The sequence below is a fragment of the Oncorhynchus gorbuscha genome, linkage group LG05, assembly GCF_021184085.1.
Source record: "Oncorhynchus gorbuscha isolate QuinsamMale2020 ecotype Even-year linkage group LG05, OgorEven_v1.0, whole genome shotgun sequence".
In the NCBI taxonomy this organism is placed as follows: domain Eukaryota; kingdom Metazoa; phylum Chordata; class Actinopteri; order Salmoniformes; family Salmonidae; genus Oncorhynchus; species Oncorhynchus gorbuscha.
Genome location: NC_060177.1, coordinates 41,234,592 through 41,255,044, shown reverse-complemented (window position 1 = coordinate 41,255,044; position 20,453 = coordinate 41,234,592). Strand labels below are relative to the sequence as shown.

The 20,453-nt window shown below is 43.3% G+C and overlaps 1 protein-coding gene across 1 annotated transcript in view; it reads left to right on the top strand.

Moving 5' to 3' along the window:
* Positions 1 to 20,453, top strand: part of kif6 (kinesin family member 6) — a 292,827-nt gene that overhangs the window by 24,966 nt on the left and 247,408 nt on the right. The window contains exons 4-6 of the mRNA XM_046349915.1: positions 7,147 to 7,294; positions 8,268 to 8,377; positions 14,827 to 14,956. Of these exons, the coding sequence (XP_046205871.1) occupies positions 7,147 to 7,294; positions 8,268 to 8,377; positions 14,827 to 14,956 (388 nt within the window). The remainder of the gene's footprint in view (positions 1 to 7,146; positions 7,295 to 8,267; positions 8,378 to 14,826; positions 14,957 to 20,453) is intronic.

Genomic DNA, 20,453 nt, shown 5'->3' with positions numbered 1-20,453 from the left:
TGACAGCTTGGACCTTAGCGGAATCCATCTGAATGCCTTCAGCGGAAATAACGGAACCGAGAAAAGTAACGGAGGAGACATGAAAAGAGCACTTCTCAGCCTTTACGTAGAGACAATTCTCTAAAAGGCGCTGTAGAACACGTCGAACGTGCTGAACATGAATCTCGAGTGACGGAGAAAAAATCAGGATATCGTCAAGATAGACAAAAACAAAGATGTTCAGCATGTCTCTCAGAACATCATTAACTAATGCCTGAAAAACAGCTGGCGCATTGGCGAGACCGAACGGCAGAACCCGGTACTCAAAATGCCCTAACGGAGTGTTAAACGCCGTTTTCCACTCGTCCCCCTCTCTGATGCGCACGAGATGGTAAGCGTTACGAAGGTCCAACTTAGTAAAGCACCTGGCTCCCTGCAGAATCTCGAAGGCTGATGACATAGGGGAAGCGGATAACGATTCTTAACCGTTATGTCATTCAGCCCTCGATAATCCACGCAGGGGCGCAGAGTACCGTCCTTCTTCTTAACAAAAGAACCCCGCCCCGGCCGGAGAAGAAGAAGGCACTATGGTACCGGCGTCAAGAGACACAGACAAATAATCCTCGAGAGCCTTACGTTCGGGAGCCGACAGAGAGTATAGTCTACCTCGAGGAGGAGTGGTCCCCGGAAGGAGATCAATACTACAATCATACGACCGGTGAGGAGGAAGGGAGTTGGCTCGGGACCGACTGAAGACCGTGCGCAGATCATGATATTCCTCCGGCACTCCTGTCAAATCGCCAGGTTCCTCCTGAGAAGTAGGGACAGAAGAAACGGGAGGGATGGCAGACATTAAACACTTCACATGACAAGAAACGTTCCAGGATAGGATAGAATTACTAGACCAATTAATAGAAGGATTATGACATACTAGCCAGGGATGACCCAAAACGACAGGTGTAAACGGTGAACGGAAAATCAAAAAAGAAATAGTCTCACTGTGGTTACCAGATACTGTGAGAGTTAAAGGTAGTGTCTCAAATTTGATACTGGGAAGATGACTACCATCTAAGGCAAACATGGGCGTAGGCTTGTCTAACGGTCTGAAAGGAATGTTATGTTTCCGAACCCATGTCAGTCCATGAAACAACCCTCAGCCCCAGAGTCAATCAAGGCACTGCATGTAGCACCCGAACCGGTCCAGCGTAGATGGACCGACATAGTAGTACAAGATCTAGATGAAGAGACCTGAGTAGTAGCGCTCACCAGTAGCCCTCCGCTTACTGATGGGCTCTGGCCTCTTACTGGACATGAATTAACAAAATGTCCAGCAACTCCGCAATAGAGGCACAGGCGGTTGGTGATCCTCCGTTCCCTCTCCTTAGTCGAGATGCGAATCCCTCCCAGCTGCATGGGCTCAGTCTCAAAGCCAGAGGAGGGAGATGGTTGTGATGCGGAGCAGGGAAACACCGTTGATGCGAGCTCTCTTCCACGAGCCCGGTGACGAAGATCTACCCGTCGTTCTATGCGGATGGCGAGAGCAATCAAAGAGTCCACATCTGAAGGAACCTCCCGGAAGAGAATCTCATCCTTAACCACTGCGTGGAGTCCCTCCAGAAAACGAGCGAGCAGGCTCGTTCCACTCACTAGAGGCAGCAAGAGTGCGAAACTCAATAGAATAATCCGTTATGGACCGTTCACCTTGACATAATGAAGCCAGGGCCCTAGAAGCCTCCCTACCAAAAACTGAACGGTCAAAAACCCGAATCATCTCCTCTTTAAAGTTCTGGAACCTGTTAGAGCAATCAGCCCTTGCCTCCCAGATAGCTGTGCCCCATTCTCGAGCCCGGCCAGTAAGGAGTGAAATGACGTAAGCAACCCGAGCTCTCTCTCTAGAGTATGTGTTGGGTTGGAGAGAGAACACAATCTCACACTGCGTGAGAAAGGAGCGGCACTCAGTGGGCTGCCCGGAGTAGCAAGGTGGGTTATTAACCCTAGGTTCTGGAGGCTCGGCAGGCCAGGAAGTAACAGGTGGCACGAGACGTAGACTCTGGAACTGTCCAGAGAGGTCGGAAACCTGAGCGGCCAGGTTCTCCACGGCATGGCGAGCAGCAGACAATTCCTGCTCGTGTCTGCCGAGCATAGCTCCTTGGATCTTGACGGCAGTGTAACGAGCGTCTGAAGTCGCTGGGTCCATTCCTTGGTCGGTTCCTTCTGTCATGCAGGTGAAAGAGGACCCAAAAGCGACTTAACAGAAACAGAGTTTATTTAAGTCCAAACAGGGAATAACAGAAATCCTCTAGTCTGTAGAGGGGAATAACTGGAGAAGCGGCCACAGACTGCAGGTCGCTTCGGGTAGGCGCAGGCCGTAGTTGACAGAGACACCTGCTCACACGCAGCATCTGATGAAGGCAAAAACACGACAGGACAGGGCGATACACAATCACAGCAAAAACACGACAGGACAGGGCGAAACGCAATCACAGCATGGTGAATACTAAACAAGGAACCGACGGGACAGGAACGGAACACAAAGGAATAAATAGGGACTCTAATCAGGGGAAAGGATCGGGAACAGGTGTGGGAAGACTAAATGATGATTAGGGGAATAGGAACAGCTGGGAGCAGGAACGGAACGATAGAGAGAAGAGAGAGCGAGAGAGTGAGAGAGGGAGGGGGAGAGAGAGGGATAGAAGGAGGGAAAGAACCAAATAAGACCAGCAGAGGGAAACGAATAGAATGGGGAGCACAGGGACAAGACATGATAATAAATGACAAACATGACACAACGGGCCACTAACTTACTACCATGCGACAAGGCCGAGTATAGCCCACAAAGATCTCCCCGCTGCACGAGCCCGAGGACAGGAACGATGGAAGAGCGAAGAGCAAGCCAGTGAGTCAGCCACCGTAATGGGCTCAGAGGTAGAGAATCCCAGTGGACATAGTTGGCCAGGCAGAGACCGCAAGGGTATTTCGTCATTCCACACGGCATTTCACAACGACTGACGTTAATGCCACATGACGATAGTCATTCAGCTCCGCTGGATTGTTCTTTTTTAGAACGTGTCGGAATCTCAGATGTCTTCAAGAGTGAGGGAACCGTGTGTTCTGATAGGGAGTTGTTTAAGAGAGAACAAAAGATGTCTGCCAGCTCATCTGAGCATTCCTTCAGTAGACTTTGTTGGATTTGCTTATCTTGCAGACCTGTCTCACCTCCTCCTCCTCAATGGTTGGCACCTCCACTCCATCCAGGGACTGGAGCTCCAGTTTTTCCATCAGGCTTTCTGTTACAGTGGAGAAGTCGTGATTATCAAAACAGATAAAAGTGATTAGTTCATTGACAAACTGTTCCTCTTCCTTCATGTTTTTCCCTTTGGTTTTCTAAACTTTGCTAGGCCTGCCTGAGATTCCCTGTGTGGAACATGTTTTCCACTTTCTTTTTGTAGTTGTCCTTAGCCTGGGCTATTTGTTGTTTTTACTGTCCTCTACAAGGTTTTCATGTCCTGTTTGTTGCCAGCAGAAAAAGGTGTGTGTTTAAGCTCTGCAGAAATGGCTTGTTATTTGGATAGCATTTCCCCATCTTTGTAGGGGCTGACATGCCCTCAGAGAAATGGATATAGACAGTCACTACTCATACTGACTCAAGGGTATAATCCATTTTAAAACTGTCCCAGTTTGTACAGGACAAACAGCTTTGCAGGCTTTCTATAGCTTTCTCTTACCATATCTTGACTGCCCTTTCCTTAATCTTTTCCTGTTTCACTTTCTTTGAATGTTGGCAGTAATTGAATTGCATAGTGGTCCGATGTGCTCACTGGGGGCTTCAGTAACTTATATGCCCCTTTTCATTATTGCCATAACACAAATCCAATTTATTTGTGACATTGTTCACAGTTCGGTAGGACAGTATGAAGTGAGAAGGAGTTAAAATACAGTATAAATAAAGAGGTGTGGAGGAAAATGGAGACAGTAGAGAGGAGCAGGTCTAAGGGATGGTGAAGTGCCCTAAGAAGGGCTTTGTCCATCTCCAGGAAGACCGGCGTGTAAACAGGAAGAAGTGTTTGGAAACACCCAGGCTTAAGTGGTTGAGCCCAGGCCGCATCATTAGGCCTGTCGTTATGACACAGAACCAGTGTCCGTCTTTCCTCTTTTCCCCATAGCAGGCATGAGTCACTCTTGTTAGGGATAAGCTGTTTCCAAAAGGGCCTCTATTTCCTATTTAGTGCACTACTTTTGACCAGGGCCCATAGGGTTCTCTTCAAATGTAGTGCACTTTATAGGGAATAGGGGGACACTTCGAACACAGACCATAGTGTCTGCCCAACAACGTTCATCCCAGCCAGAGCAACCCACCCTTCTAATGAATGAATGGATGTATTTTTTTGTATAGTCTGATGAATGAGACAATTTTTTTCCTTTTTTATAGATGGTACAGCAGGTTTTCATAGAAGGCGTACAGGAGCGGAAGAGCTAATGCTCACCGCTCTAAAATAAGAGTTTGAATGTCCCAAACAAAACTAGCTTGAGGCTGAAATCTTTGGAAAGATTTCAATTCAATGATTCAGAGTGTAATACTGTTGCTATAGGCCTATAAAGCGTATTAACTGATATATGGTTCCTTAAATTTGACATCATGGAGAGGACAGAATGTATGCCTTTGCAGTCATTTGTAATTTCACAATGAAGAGCCCGGTTTTCTGCCAACCTACCCCAGACCTTTCTTTCCTTTCCACGGACCTTCATTAGCAATCCATTTGGAATTACATTTCATTCAATTACAGGTTCCCATTCCATGTCGCTCTTCTGCACGCGTGGTGTCTTGTTGAATGCCAAACCAAAATATAGTCTCACCAAGACACCAACGAGACACAAAACCCTGCTGACTGGGTTTGGGCACTCCTTCACTCAACCAAGACATTCCTGCTCACCGGCAGATCAGTCTGTCTGTGGCCATCGCTGTGTGTCTTTCGCTAGAATATTTTCCTGTAGATTTATAGTGTCAGCTTCAATTCAATCAAGTGTCGGGGAGTTTTAGGTTGGTTTCCTCTTAACGGTGGGATAACGTTGTCTTGACAGGGGTGGTCCCTCCCTATCTGCCACTTAAACCAACGTGTCTTGAGTGCCTGAGGCTGACCTAGTGGGTAATGCCACCGCCTGCAGCACATACAGATTTATGATCTTAATTTGAGCCAATTTGCTACAGCAGGAAAATAATCCTGCAGCAACAGTGAATTATTATGTGGATTATAATTAATGGACATTTTTGTAGGGGTTGATACATCCAAGCGGAAATTACAAACATCAGAAGCCTTTTTAAACCTCAAATGTACTAAGTTTTACACTACTGTTCAAAAGAGTGGGGTCACTTAGAAATGTCCTTCTTTTTGAAAGAAAAGCACATTTTTTGTCCATTAAAATAACATCAAATTGATAATAAATACGGTGTAGAAATTGTTAATGCTGTAAATGACTATTGTAGCTGGAAACGACTTATTTTTAATGGAATATCTACATAGGCGTAAAAGGCCCATTATCAGCAACCGTCACTCCTGTGGTCCAATGGCATGTTGTGTTAGCTAATCCAAGTTGATCATTTTAAAAGGCTAATTGATCATTAGAAAAGCCCTTTGCAATTATAGTAGCACAGCTGAAAACTGCTGTGCTGATTAAAGAAGCAATAAAACTGTCCTTCTTTAGACTAGTCAGTATCTGGACTAGTATCTGGAGTATCAGCATTTGTGGGTTCGATTACAGGCTCAAAATGGTCAGAAACAAAGAACTTTCTTCTGAAACTCGTCAGTCTATTCTTGTTCTGGGAAATTAAGGCTATTTCATGCGAGAAATTGACAAGAAACTGAAGATATCATACAACACTGTGTACTACTTCCTTCACAGAACAGCGCAACCTGGCTCTAACCAGAATAGAAAGAGGAGTGGGTGGCCCCGGTGCACAACGAGTGTCTAGTTTGAGAAACAGACGCCTCACAAGTCCTCAACTGGCAGCTTCATTAAATAGTACCCACAAAACACCAGTCTCAACGTCAACAGTGAAGAGGCAACTCCTGGATGCTGGCCTTCTAGGCAGAGTTCTTCTGTCCAGTGTCTGTGTTCTTTTGCCCATCTGAATCTTTTATTTTAATTGGACAGTCTGAGATATGGCTTTTTCTTTGCAACTCTGCCTAGAAGGCTGTTGAAGTTGAGACTGATGTTTTGTGAGTACTATTTAATGAAGCTGCCAGTTGAGGACTGTCGAGGCGTCTCTTTCTCTGTACTTTATAGAATAGTTACACCATTGTATTTGCATCTCATAATGGTGGGCAAATGTTTATTTGGGTTCCAGTTTTACCTGCTAGTTAAAAGAACATTACACTTTCGATCTAAAGTTTGTGAGATGTTTTCAGATCTCCAAAGTTGACGGATGTCAAGTTGAAACCACGTCCCTTCACATTGGTTGTGTAGATCCATCTAGCCTATATGTTTCAATCCCAAATGAATGGAAAAAATAAGGACCACATTAAACTAGGAAATTAGAGAGCACTCATATTTTCAATAAGTGGTTAAGTGAGGCATATAGCTATATCTACACAATCAATGTCATTAGATGTGGTTTCAGCTTGACATTAGTCTACTTTTGAGGTCTGAATACATCTGACAAACGTTCATTTTTTAGCGAAATGCCCCTTTAAGTTCTCTCTCCAGAAGCCAACTTGAGCTTTATGTTGTTTTTTTGTTTGTCTGGGCAGTATGTGGGCTGGATACAACAGTATCAAATCAAATTTGATTGGTCACATACACATGGTTAGCAGATGTTAATGCGAGTGTAGCAAAATGCTCATGCTTCTAGTACCGACAATGCAGTAATATCTAACAGGTAATCAAACAAAATCACAACAACTACCATATACACACAAACGTAGGGATGAATAAGAATATGTATATATAAATATATCAATGAGCGATGGCAGTGTGGCATAGGCAAGATGCAGTAGATGGTATAGAATATAGTATATACATATGAGATGAGCAATGTTGTACCACAGTATAACAACACCTTGCTCTTTCCACTCTTATGATTTAAAGTCACCAGAATAGTATTTTGTATACGATTACCTGTATAGTTACTGTGAAGTGTGTTTGCACCTTGTTCTTGATCTTTCTGGACAGTGTATTGTCGGGATACAATGGTACCATCTTTGCCTATGGCCAGACGGGTAGCGGGAAGACCTTCACCATCACAGGAGGCGCTGAGCGCTACAGTGACCGGGGCATCATCCCTCGCACGCTCTCTTACCTCTACCAGCACTTCAGCCAGGTCAGCCGTGTGATGTGCCTAATGCTGTGTAATTTTGGATTATGCTGATTTACTCCTTTAGGGGAGAATTTTTAATTCTACTTACATTTTCACTTTGGACAACATTTTCCCCACACAAAAAAAGCTGTGCTGTGAGCTAACACACTGAAAAATTCTAAGTAGCGGGTGTTTCGATACTGTACCTCGCGATTTGCATTGTGTGTGATGCATGTAATCTCTTGTGGACAGAGGTAGGTAACATAAATTATATCTAATGTGGAACTTTTATTCGGGTGTAGTGATTCTTTTTGACACGGATCATTTGGACAAATCACGATTTCGCCAGTGCTTGCATCTTTCAAATTTTGCAAGGAGAGGGGACATGTGACCCATAGACTTGCCCAAAACTTGCAGAGAGAGGGGGTGGAGCTACCTCCCTACTTCTGCTCCTTGTTCTAGTATCACGTCTCCCCCAGAACATAAATTGAGCTTCTGACGCAATTATGCAAGATTTTAGTTGTGGGTTGCCAATATTAATCAGTCTGTAACTCCAGTTGAGACTGCTTTTATCATGTAACTGCTTTGGGTGCCTGTAAATAAAATACACCCATTTTCAGTTAAGTTTAGGCTGTTGCACACATTCACTAGTGTGTAGGCCAGCTTTCAGCCAGAGGATGTGAGTGACAAAAATGCAGAAAATGGCATGATATCCAATTTAATCATACCAGAAAAAAGCCAAGAATGAACTTGTTAATTGGCTTTTGATATATCACCTCTGTAGCTAGATAAGAGAGATACAAATCTAACAACTAAATGAGTTTGGATATCCCATACACTATAACAATTTTATTAGCAGTGGATAATACTTTTCATTTTTTATTGTTTACATACCTATATTATGTATGGCTTATGAATGCGTTATGTCCGTATCAAGATCCCTTCAAATGTGTTACCATAACCACCATAATGGGTCATTGTATTGTCTTGTCTACAGGACAGCAGTATGGTGTACACCACCCACATCTCTTACCTGGAGATCTACAACGAGGTGGGCTATGACCTGCTGGACCCCCGGCACGAGGCCTCTCGCCTGGAGGACCTACCGTCAGTACCTCCTTCTTTCCTTTACTTTACTCTAATTAGGCTTGTACACTTAAATAAGTCCTCCAGTGATTTTTGAACTTTTCCTGTTGATAAGTATAAATACAGTAAAGTACACACACGAAAGGGTAAAAACGTTTTTTGAGCAAAATAGTTTTTTTTTTGTTGACACAACTGCAAACCATGGAGTAAGACATTCAAGGAGTTGGGCTGATGGGAAGACGTGATGTCATTGAACTCCCCACTTGCTTAACAATAGAAAACCAAAGAAGAACAAAAGAGGGAAGGCCCAACCTCCCCACTTGTGTTATGTCATGACTTACCTAGACCACCTATTGAGATGCCCCCTTTGTTAAGTCAATCAGGTGTTAAAAAAGGTGAAAAGAGACAGGAGTGCCATTCAATACAGGCTTGGTACATCCATGACCTTTACATTTATATTTAACCATTGAGTCTTGAAGAATTTATAAATGCCTCATGAGCTTTGTTCAACTGTCATATCCCATCAGATCTAAAAAATGTACACCTGTTTTAGTACATTGTTTGTAAACAATGCAATTGTAAACAAACACTGTCGGCTAAAACAATACTTTTCATCTCATGGACGGTCAGTCCTTGTATCCATAGCTCTGTCTCTGAATTTGAGTGGTTACATTTCTCCAGCCCTCTTGCTCGTCTGTTTAACAAAACAGTGGCAGTGCACTGCTTTGTTGTTTTCCCAATTCCAGAATGCCCCTTTAATACAAACTATACACGTCTACCTAACATCTACTATACTGTTTTCCTTTGCTGTGTTCTCTTTCTCTATTAGGTTATTGTGTTATATATATATATACACACACACACACACACACACACACACACACACACACACACACACACACACACACACACACACACACACACACACACACACACACACACACACACACACACACACACACACACACACACACACACACACACACACACACACACACACACACACACACACACACACACACACACTACCGTTCGATAAGTTTGGGGTCACTAAGAAATGTCCTTGTTTTCCATGAAAACATACAAGAAAGTTGTTGCAAAATGAATAGGAAGTATAGTCAAGATGAAGACACGGTTATAAATAATGATTTTTAATTGAAAGAATAATTGTGTCCTTCAAACTATGCTTCCGTCGAAGAATATTCCATTTGCAGCAACTACAGCCTTGCAGACCTTTTGACATTCTAGTTGTCAAATTGTTGAGGTAATCTGAAGAGATTTCACTTCTTACGTACCATACAGTCAAGCTGCTCCCACAACAGCTTAATAGGGTTGAGATCCGGTGACTGTGCTGGCCACTCCATTATAGACAGAATACCAGCTGACTACTTCTTCCCGAAATAGTTATTGCATAGTTTGTAGCTGAGCTCATTGTCTTGTTGTAGGAGGAATTTGGCTGCAATTAAGCACCGTCCGCAGGGTATGGCATGGCGTTGCAAAATGGAGTGATAGCCTTCCTTATTCAAGATCCTTTTTAAACTATACAAATCTCCCACTTTACCACCGCCAAAGCACCTGCAGACCATCACATTGCCTTCACCATGCTTGACAAATGGCGTCAAGCACACCCCCAGCATCTTTTCATTTTTTATCCGTCTCACGGATGTTCTTCTTTGTCATCCGAACACCTCAAACTTAGAATGGTCTGTCCATAACAGTTTTCTCCAATCTTCCTCTGCCCAGTGTCTATGTTCTTTTGCTCATCTGGCATTTTGCGGGTACTATTTAATAAAGCTGCCAGTTGAGGACTTGTGAGATGTCTGTTTCTCAAACTAGACACTCTGATGTACTTGTCCTTTTACTCAGTTGTGCACTGGGGCCTCCAACTGCTCATTATATTCTGGTTAGAGCCCGTTTGCGCTTTTTGTGGCAGGAGTAATACACAGCGTTGCATGATATCTTCAGTTTCTTGGCAATTTCTCGCATGGAATAGCCTTCATTTCTCAGAACAAGAATAGACTGATGAGTTTCAGATGAAAGTTATTTGTTTCTGGCCATTTTGAGCCTGTAATCAAACCCACAAATGCTGATGCTCCAGATACTCAACTAGTCTAAATAAGGCCAGTTTTATTGCTTCTTTAATCAGAACAACAGTTTTCAGCTGTGCTAACATAATTGCAAAAGGGTTTTCTAAAATTATAAACTTGCATTAGCTAACACAACATGCCATTGGCACACAGGAGTGATGGTTGCTGATAATGGGCCTGTGTACGCCTATGAATATATTCCATTTGAATATATTTCCATCTTACCTATGTTACCAACCAATTCTGATTATTCCCCAACACATTACAAATCTGCCTTTTCCAGCTGCAATAGTCATTTACAATGTCTGCGCTGTATTTCTGATCAATTTGACGTTTTCTTTCAAAAACAAGGACATTTCTACCTTCAAACTCAGTGCCTCTTTTCTTGACATCATGGGAAATTCAAAAGAAATCAGCCAAGACCTCAGATAAAAAATGTGTAGACCTCCACAAGTCTGGTTCATCCTTGGGAGAAATTTCCAAATGCCTGAAGGTACCACGTTCATCTGTACAAACAATAGTACACAAGTATAAACACCATGGGACCATGCAGCCGTCATACCGCTCAGGAAGGAGACGCATTCTGTCTCCTAGAGACGAAAATTGCAAATCAATCCCAGAACAACAGTAAAGGACCTTGTGAAGATGCTGGAGGAAACCGGTACAAAAGTATCTATATCCACAGTAAAACGAGTCCTATATCGACATAACCTGAAAGGCTACTCAGCAAGGAAGAAGCCACTGCTCCAAAACCGCTATAAAAAAGTCAGCCTACGGTTTGCAACTGCACATGGGGACAAAGATTGTACTTTTTGGAGAAATGTCTTCTGGTTTGATGAAACAAAAATAGAACTGTTTGGCCATAACGACAATCGTTATGTTTGGAGGAAAGAGTGTGAGGCTTGCATGCCGAATAACACCATCCCAAACATGAAGCACGGGGTTGGCAGCATCGTGTTGTGGGGGTGCTTTGCTGCAGGAGGGACTGGTGCACTTTACAAATTAGATGGCATCATGAGGGTGGAAATTATGCGGATATATTGAAGCAACATCTCAAGACGTCAGTCAGGAAGTTAATGCTTGGTCACAAATGGGTCTTCCAAATGGACATACATTTTCTACAGGATTGAGGTAAGGGGCGGTGTGATGGCCACTCCAATACCTTGACTTTGTTAGCCGTTTTGCTACAAATTTGGAAGTATGCCTGCCAGAGCCGCTGTCTGTCCGGAGCCGCCAGAGCCGCCCTTCACTCCGGAGCCGCCAGAGCCGCCCTTCACTCCGGAGCAGCCAGAGTCGCCCTTCACTCCGGAGCGGCCAGGGTCGCCCTTCACTCCGGAGCGGCCAGGGTCGCCCTTCACTCCGGAGCCGCCCGGGTCGCCCTTCACTCCGGAGCCGCCCGGGTCGCCCTTCACTCCGGAGCCGCCAGGGTCGCCCTTCACTCCGGAGCCGCCAGGGTCGCCCTTCACTCCGGAGCCGCCAGGGTCGCCCTTCACTCCTTGAGCCGCCAGGGTCGCCCTTCACTCCTTGAGCCGCCAGGGTCGCCCTTCACTCCGGAGCCGCCAGGGTCGCCCTTCACTCCGGAGCCGCCAGGGTCGCCCTTCACTCCGGAGCCGCCAGGGTCGCCCTTCACTCCGGAGCCGCCAGGGTCGCCCTTCACTCCGGAGCCGCCAGGGTCGCCCTTCACTCCGGAGCCGCCAGGGTCGCCCTTCACTCCGGAGCCGCCAGGGTCGCCCTTCACTCCGGAGCCGCCAGGGTCGCCCTTCACTCCGGAGCCGCCAGAGTCGCCCTTCACTCCGGAGCCGCCAGAGTCGCCCTTCACTCCGGAGCCGCCAGAGTCGCCCTTCACTCCGGAGCTGCCAGAATCGCAGACCCTCAGTCCAGAGGCTCCCCTCAGTCCAGAGGCGCCCTTCAGACCAGTGGCACCCTTATGAGGGTCTTCAGTCCAGGGCCCGCACCCGAGCCGCTGCCGTAAAGAAGGCCCACCAGGACCCTCCCCTTTAGAGTCAGGTTTTGCAGCCGGAGTCCGCACCTTTGCGGCCGGAGTCACGCCCTGGCATTAGAGAGGCTTTTTATTCTCTATTTTGGTTAGGCCAGGGTGTGACAAGGGTGGGCATTCTATGTTATTTTTTCTATGTTTTTGTATTTATTTGTTTTTGGCCGGGTATGGTTCTCAATCAGGGACAGCTGTCTATCGTTGTCTCTGATTGAGAACCATACATAGGTAGCTCTTTCCCACATTGGTTTTGTGGGTAGTTGTTTCCTGTTTCGTGTCGTTCACTCACTTTGTTGTTTTTTGTCATTCAGTGTTCAGTTTATTTAATTAAATTTACAATGAACACTTACCATGCTGCGTGTTGGTCCGATGATTCCTATTCCTCATCATCAGACGAAGAGGGGAGTCGTTATAGCATGTTTCTAACAGAAACAGCATTATATTGTCAGCTCATATCTGCATGAAGTTGGATTCAATGCTCTCGTCTGCATTAAAATCAAATATCTACGTAGGTTGGATGTGACCGCAGAGATGAGGTGCGCACTGTCGACCACACCCCCTGACTTTGAGAAGCTCCTACGAGACATGCATCAAGCACACCTATCTCATTAGTGGTGGTGAGAAGATACATTATGTTAGACTAATTTGCAATTGACTGTCATAGCCCCACAAATATGTGATGGTGAGTTGAGAAGACAATCAGAAATACTGTTAAATTTAAATTGACTACCATAGCCCCAAATAAAATAGTTAACATGGGCTTTTAATTAAAAAACATTTTCACGTGGTTGGGGTTGTGTTAATTTTCAGATACTCTTATCAAAATGGGGTCGTGGGCCAAAAAAGTTTCGGAAACCCTGTCCCCTACAGTGTTCGCTGTCATTGCATTCTGACTCAGTATTCATGTCCATTTTGACATTTGTGAATGTTTTAATGAAGAATCAAAATGCATTTCACAAGTGAAACAAGATCCCGCAATGATAACCCATTTCCAACTATTTCCAAGGTACGATCATTGATTGGTGTCAGCAAGCATTGGTTGGAGGTACTGTCCACTATTGTTTAATACGTAATTTTTTAAAATACAAGTGAATCGGGACACAGTAATATCCAGTGGGAGCTAAGAAGGATAGCACCCCAGTAAAGTAATCATGACCGTTGATGACCGAACATTAGCAAGGAAGGTCAAGAACTATCCTACATTACCTACCTCATCCCCATACTGTATTTATTTATTTATCTTTCTCCTTTGAACCCCATTATCTCTACTTGCACATTCATCTTCTGCACATCTACCATTCCAGTGTTTAATTGCTATATTGTAATTACTTCTAAACCATGGCATATTTATTGCCTTAACTCACCTAATCTTACCTCGTATGTTTTGTTTATTCCATGTGTAACTCTGTGTTGTTGTATGTGTCGAATTGCTATGCTTTATCTTGACCAGGTCGTAGTTGTTCTCAACTAGCCTACCTGGTTAAATAAAGGTGATTTAAATGTTTTATTTATTTTTATTGTGTGACGTTGTATTAACAACATGTCAATCACACATTTGCATGATTTCAAACTTTCACTCAGCCCTCTCATCCTCTTCGACCCTGTCAGTCAATCAATCCTGTGGGATGTTTTTGCTGGTTGTGGCCTAGGATGTGACACCCAGCATCTGTACGAGCCATCTCTATTTGATGTCACTTGATGTGGGCAATAATTCATCCACTGTTTGTTTTTCAGAGGCTGCATCCTAAATGGCACCCTGTTCCCTACATAGTGCACCCATAGAGCTCTGGTCAAAAGTAGTGCAGTATACAGTAAAGGGAATATGGTACCATTTTGAACGCATACAGATTGTGTCTGTCTATCACATTAGAATCTGGGAATGGGGTAGATACAGCAGGCTAGGGCGCTGGGCTGTAGCTGTAGCCCAGTGACTTGGACTGTGTTCCAAATGACACCCTGTTCCCTATGTAGCACGTTACTTTTGAACCAATAGTGCACTATATAGGGAAAAGTAGTGTACTATATAGGGAGTAGGGTGCCATTTGGGACATAGCCTTGCAGATGCAGTTTGTTTGGATTGAAGGCTGGCCTCTGGGAGGGGGGAATGATGTAACCTTATTAAGTAGCCTCAATGTGGAGTTAGTGTCATGAGGCCAATTTTTTATGATGTATAAATCACAGCTATTTAAGATATCACAAATTCAAATAAAGCTAAAATTACAGTAAGCAAAAAGGAATACGTTATATACTCACATTACTCACTATGGATCCCTTTTGGAGTTTGAGTTTTGAACAGATATTATGAACAAGCCCTCTTTTGTTGATTGGAGGCACTTTTTTCGTATAAACATTATCTCAGGCTGGTGAAATTTGCCATCTTGACTCTACAGGAAAGTTACCATCATGGAAGACCCGGACCAGAACATACACCTGAGAAACCTGTCACTCCATCAATCAGCCAATGAGGAGGAGGCTCTCAACTTGCTCTTCCTGGGAGACACCAATCGCATGATTGCAGAGGTAAGGAGTAGGAAGCAAGGGGTTGGAGGACGTCATGGGATAACGTCTCGCCAAAACCCTAAAAAGGCCTTTTCACAATGCTAGCTAGCCTGTGGTCACACAAGCATTTATTAACCCTGGGCTAAGGATTCACACTTGTATTCCAAAGCCCTGGACACAATGTTATAAGTAATGAGACTTTTATTAGCACCTTATTTCCTTTTGCTTCTAGCCTAGCATTTGATTTCCAACATTGATAGTTTGTGTAAATCTTGCTGTCTGACCTACAAAACAATGTTTCACTTTTGAAATTCGATCTTGCCACAATACAGAGAATGCTGACCAAAAACGAAATATCAATACAACTTTTCTGATCCAGGTGAAATCATGCAAAAATATTTAATGGATTTATCCAATTAAATGTAAATAGAAAAGTTATAAAAACAGACAAATGGAGTGTTTGCCCCCCCCTTCCAGAGAGTTTGTAGCTTTACTTGGCTAAATTAGAAGACGTTAGCCAGCCTGCACAGCAACCATTTTTGTTAGGCATTGCAACCAATGTTTTTGCACGGATGAAGTGGTATGAATTTACTTAACAAAATAACTTGCAGAATGCATTACAGGCATCAAAAATATATGTAAATTAGGTGACAGTGCAGCATTTCTGACATGCATATTAATGTTAGTGCTCTGTGTACATCCAAGGGCCAGCCGTGCTGCCCTGTTCTGAGCCAATTGCAATTTTCCTAAGTACCTCTTTGTGGCACCTGACCACACAACTGAACAGTAGTCCAGGTACAATGAAACTAGAGCTTGTAGGACCTGCCTTGTTGATAGTGTTAAGAATGCACAGCAGCACTTCATTATGGTCAGACTTCTCCCCGTCCTAGCTACTGTTGTATCAAAATGTTTTGACCATGACAGTTTACAATCCAGGGTTACTCCAAGCAGTTTAGTCACCTCAACTTGCTCAATTTCCACATTCATTACAATATTTAGTTGGGGTTTAGTGAATGATTTGTCCCAAATACAATGCTTTTTGTTTTTGAAACATTTAGGATGAACTTATTCCTTGCCACCCACTCTGAAACGAACTGCAGCTCTTTGATATGTGTTGCAGTCATTTCAGTCACTGTAGTAGCTGACGTGTATAGTGTTGAGTCATCCGCATACATAGACACACTTTTTTAAAAACTCAAAGCCTGTGGCATGTCATTAGTAAAGTTTGAAAAAGGTAAGGGGCCTAGACAGCTGCCATGGGACATTTTTTATTGTACCATGATTTTGTTTGAAAGGCTTAAATTGAAGATATGGGAAATAGGAGTGGCAACATCGAAAAAATTGACAAGAAACGAAAGATCTCGTACAACGCTGTGTACTACTCCCTTCACAGAACAGCGCAAACTGGCCCTAACCAGAATAGAAAGAGGAGTGGGAGTTCCCGGTGCACAACTGAGCAAGAGGGCAAGGAAATTAGAGTGTCTAGTTTGAGAAACAGAGGCCTCACAAGTCCTCACCTGGCAGTTTACCCGAAAAACACGAAAAACACCAGTCTTAACGTCAACAGTGAAGAGGCGACTCCGGGATTCTGGCCTTCTAGGTAGATTTGCTAAGAAAAAGCCATATCTCAGACTGGCCAATAAAAAACGATTAAGATGGGCAAAAGAACACAGACACTGGACAGAGGAACTCTGCCTAGAAGGAATACGAATGTCACCTGTTACTAGCAAGTTATTGATTTCATCAACCTTGTTTCCTAAGCTACATATCTTAACGTGGGCTATTTTTAACACTTCTGGGATGCTTGATTGTTTTTATTGCTTTATTGGGAAGCTTAGCAGAGGCATGCTCAGGTTATTTATGTTACTGCAGGGAAAGCTGCACACGGGACCTCCTGTCAGTGCACACCACCTCTGTACGAACAGTATTACTGTGGTTCATAGTTATATGATCAATTAGGATACTTACATTGTCTTCCAATAACCCTGGGATAATGTACATTTGCTGAAACATTATAACAACTCAGCGACACAATGGTAGGGATTAAAAGATCTGTACTTGGGTCACTGAACGCATCCTTAAAATGCTGTGAAAGGATCCAGGAACCCAAATTATTTGGGTGGATCCCATCCCCCTTGAAATGCGAGCTTTGTTTCCAGAAGGTATCAAACTTGTAAATAAGTGTTACACCCACAGAGCTGCAATGGTCTCTTAGCCAGTTATGGAGGGTTGAAAGTCTGCTGAACCGTTCAATGCCACGATTTAGTGTGGGCAGAGGTCCAGATATTATGGGGCATTTGTTGGTGTCAAGTAGTGACCCAATCAGTTCTTTTAAAATCCATCTCCAGCTATTCTCAGCTGTCCTTCATAATGTCATTCGACCCCACATCAACCATGACAGTATCAGCCCCCAGTGACTGACGCACAGCCCCAAGTAATAATAATAATAATAATATATGCCATTTAGCAGACGCTTTTATCCAAAGCGACTTAAAGTACAAATACAGTGGGGAGAACAAGTATTTGATACACTGCCGATTTTTGCAGGTTTTCCTAGTTACAAAGCATGTAGGGCTCTGTAATTTTTTATCAAGGGACACTTCAACTGTGAGAGACGGAATCTAAAACAAAAATCCAGAAAATCACATTGTATGATTTTTAAGTAATTAATTAGCATTCCTGTGGCGGTCCTCGTGAGAGACAGTTTCATCAGACAGTTTCATCATAGCGGTTGATGGTTTTTGCGACTGCACTTGAAGATACTTTCAAAGTTCATGAAATTTTCCGTATTGACTGACCTTCATGTCTTAAAGTAATGATGGACATTTTTCTTTGCTTATTTGAGCTATTCTTGCCATAATATGGACTTGGTCTTTTACCAAATAGGGCTATCTTCTGAAAACCCCTCCTAACTTGTCACAACACAACTGATTAGCTCAAACACATTAAGAAGGAAAGAAATTCCACAAATTAACTTTTAACAAGGCACACCTGTTAATTGAAATGCATTCCAGGTGACTACCTCATGAAGCTGCTTGAGAGAATGCCGAGAGTGTGCAAAGCTGTCATCAAGGCACAGGGTGGCGATTTGAAGAATCTCAAATATAAAATATATTTTGATTTGTTTAACACTTTTTTTTTGTGTTATTTCATAGTTTTGATGTCTTCACTATTATTCTACAATGTAGAAAATAGGAAAACGAAAGAAAAACCCTTGAATGAGTAGGTGTTATACATTTTTGACCGGTAGTGTAACCAAATAAAAAATTATAGGCAAAGAGGGAAGCGTTTCATCGCAATCATTGCAATGGTTTCACTTTTTTTTTTTTTTTGCATTCATTTGCAATTAATTTGTTTTAGCCTTTCAAAATGATTTATTTGCAATATTTAGCTCTCAAATACTTTTGAGTGAATGTTTTTCTGTCCATCAATTTCTTTGTTTGGAGTACTAAGAATTTTCTCATTCAAAAGGTTTGCTTGGTATTAAAAGGACAAAAGTAATTCCATATAGGACGTCCACTGTTTGCTTGGTGCTGCCTGATATTAAATTGCATTATTTTCGCCCGCTGTCTACACAACCTACCCCACAATTTCAAAGTGTATACTACATAGCTAGTGAATAGAATTAGCTAGTGAATTTCTGAAACAAATGTCTGAAAGCAGTGTAACTCAACCTCAGAGCAAAACCCCTGAGCAAGCCTCTTCTGTATCCCAAATCAAAATAACATTTTAATTCATCACATGCACCAAATACAACAGGCGTAGGCTTTACAGTGAAATGCTTACTTACGATCACTTTCCCAATTATGCAGAGTTAAAAAGTATAAAAATTAGAGGAATAAAAACATATATTTTATAAAATGATCACATAGGGTATATGGGTGTCATTTGGGACACAATCTCTGACAATCATTATGAATCTTCTGTATTATTGACAAATGCACTATGTATACCTTATGTCAGTGTCGTATAGTCTAATTTTAGATGCTCTGTAGTCTCTGGAATCACTTTTTCCTTAGCAAAAGCCCTGAGGTCCCACTGTCCTTATGTTCACAACCTGTTGGACCTGGGTTTCGAACCGGAAACCTTCTGGTTGCTGGTCTGCTTCTCTAACCTCAACAAACTGGCTATGGGGGATTACTGTATTGGGGAACTCATATTGGGCACAAGGATACTCTTTCAGTGTTCCGAGCTCGACAACCTAGAGTCACTGTCTTAAGTTGTAAAATTCATTGTTTCTTGTTTTAGTCCTCTGGTGATCAAGCACAGCTGGGGAACACTGTGTATAACCCATGTGTCCATTCATAACAGTCCACCCACACAAATAACCTTTTGTTAAAGGTTCCTCTTTGGGGCTTGATCCTTCATTAGAAGCCCCTCGTGCTTCCAGGAACCCAAATAATCGCTGACATCAATTTATCCACATCAGACCACTGTGTTCCAGTTCCTCAAATTCTTTCTTTCATTCTTTATTTCCTTTCCCTTGTTCTCTCACTCTTGAGTACTCGCGCCAACACTCAGAAGACCATGATCTCATTGGCTCTGAGATTTGGTAGCTACATTTTTTTATATTTTTACATCGGATATGAAATACACATTTTAACCACCCTCCACCCCACCAGGAAGTCTTTCCTTTCATCTGTTCTCTGTCCCTCCCTCTATCCCTTCGTCCCTCACCTCTGGTCAGCCCACATGCGGGCCTCGCCCCTTTAACGCCATAATCACTCCCCTCACTGCTAGTAGGATTTACTGTTCAGTACTCTTCTCCTGGTGGTCCTCACAAGCTGCATGCTGTCAGGGGGTCCTGCTCTTGTTTTTTTAAATATATTTTTTTACCCAAGCCCAAAGGCCCTCATTCACAGCTTGCCGACTCAGACCCATGCGCTCCATGTGTGGTCGACGTGTGGTCAGTGTTTGGTCAATGTGCGGTCAGAGGCACAGAGAGGTGGTGCAGGGTCAGCTCGCTAGTGGACAAACATACATTGGTCTGGTGGGTTTGAGTCATCCCTTCGTGTTGCTGTTTTCCACGAGAGGAGATATATTTGGGTAAAATAGGAGGTATAGAGAGGGGGGAATAGGGGAGAGAGAGTGGAAGAGGGAGGGAGTAATGAGTTAGTTATGTGACATTGGAAGAGGGAGATTGGTGAGGGAGTGGAAGAGAGACTGAAGATGATGAAATCGAAATGACCTTCCAGCTAGAGGATATGGCAATGGATTGGGAAAAGAGACAGAGAGGCAGTCCCTATCCTTTCCTATTTTCTATAGTGGAGAGAGAGTGTGATAATGCAGTCAGTCGGAGTCAAACCAATGTTTGCAGTGGTATAATCTAGCGGTCGACCGATTTATGATTTTTCAACACCGATGCCGATTATTGGAGGACCAAAAAAAAGCCAATACCGATTAATCGGACGATTTTATGTACAGTGCCTTGCGAAAGTATTCAGCCCCCTTGAACTTTGCGACCTTTTGCCACATTTCAGGCTTCAAACATAAAGATATAAAACTGTATTTTTTTGTG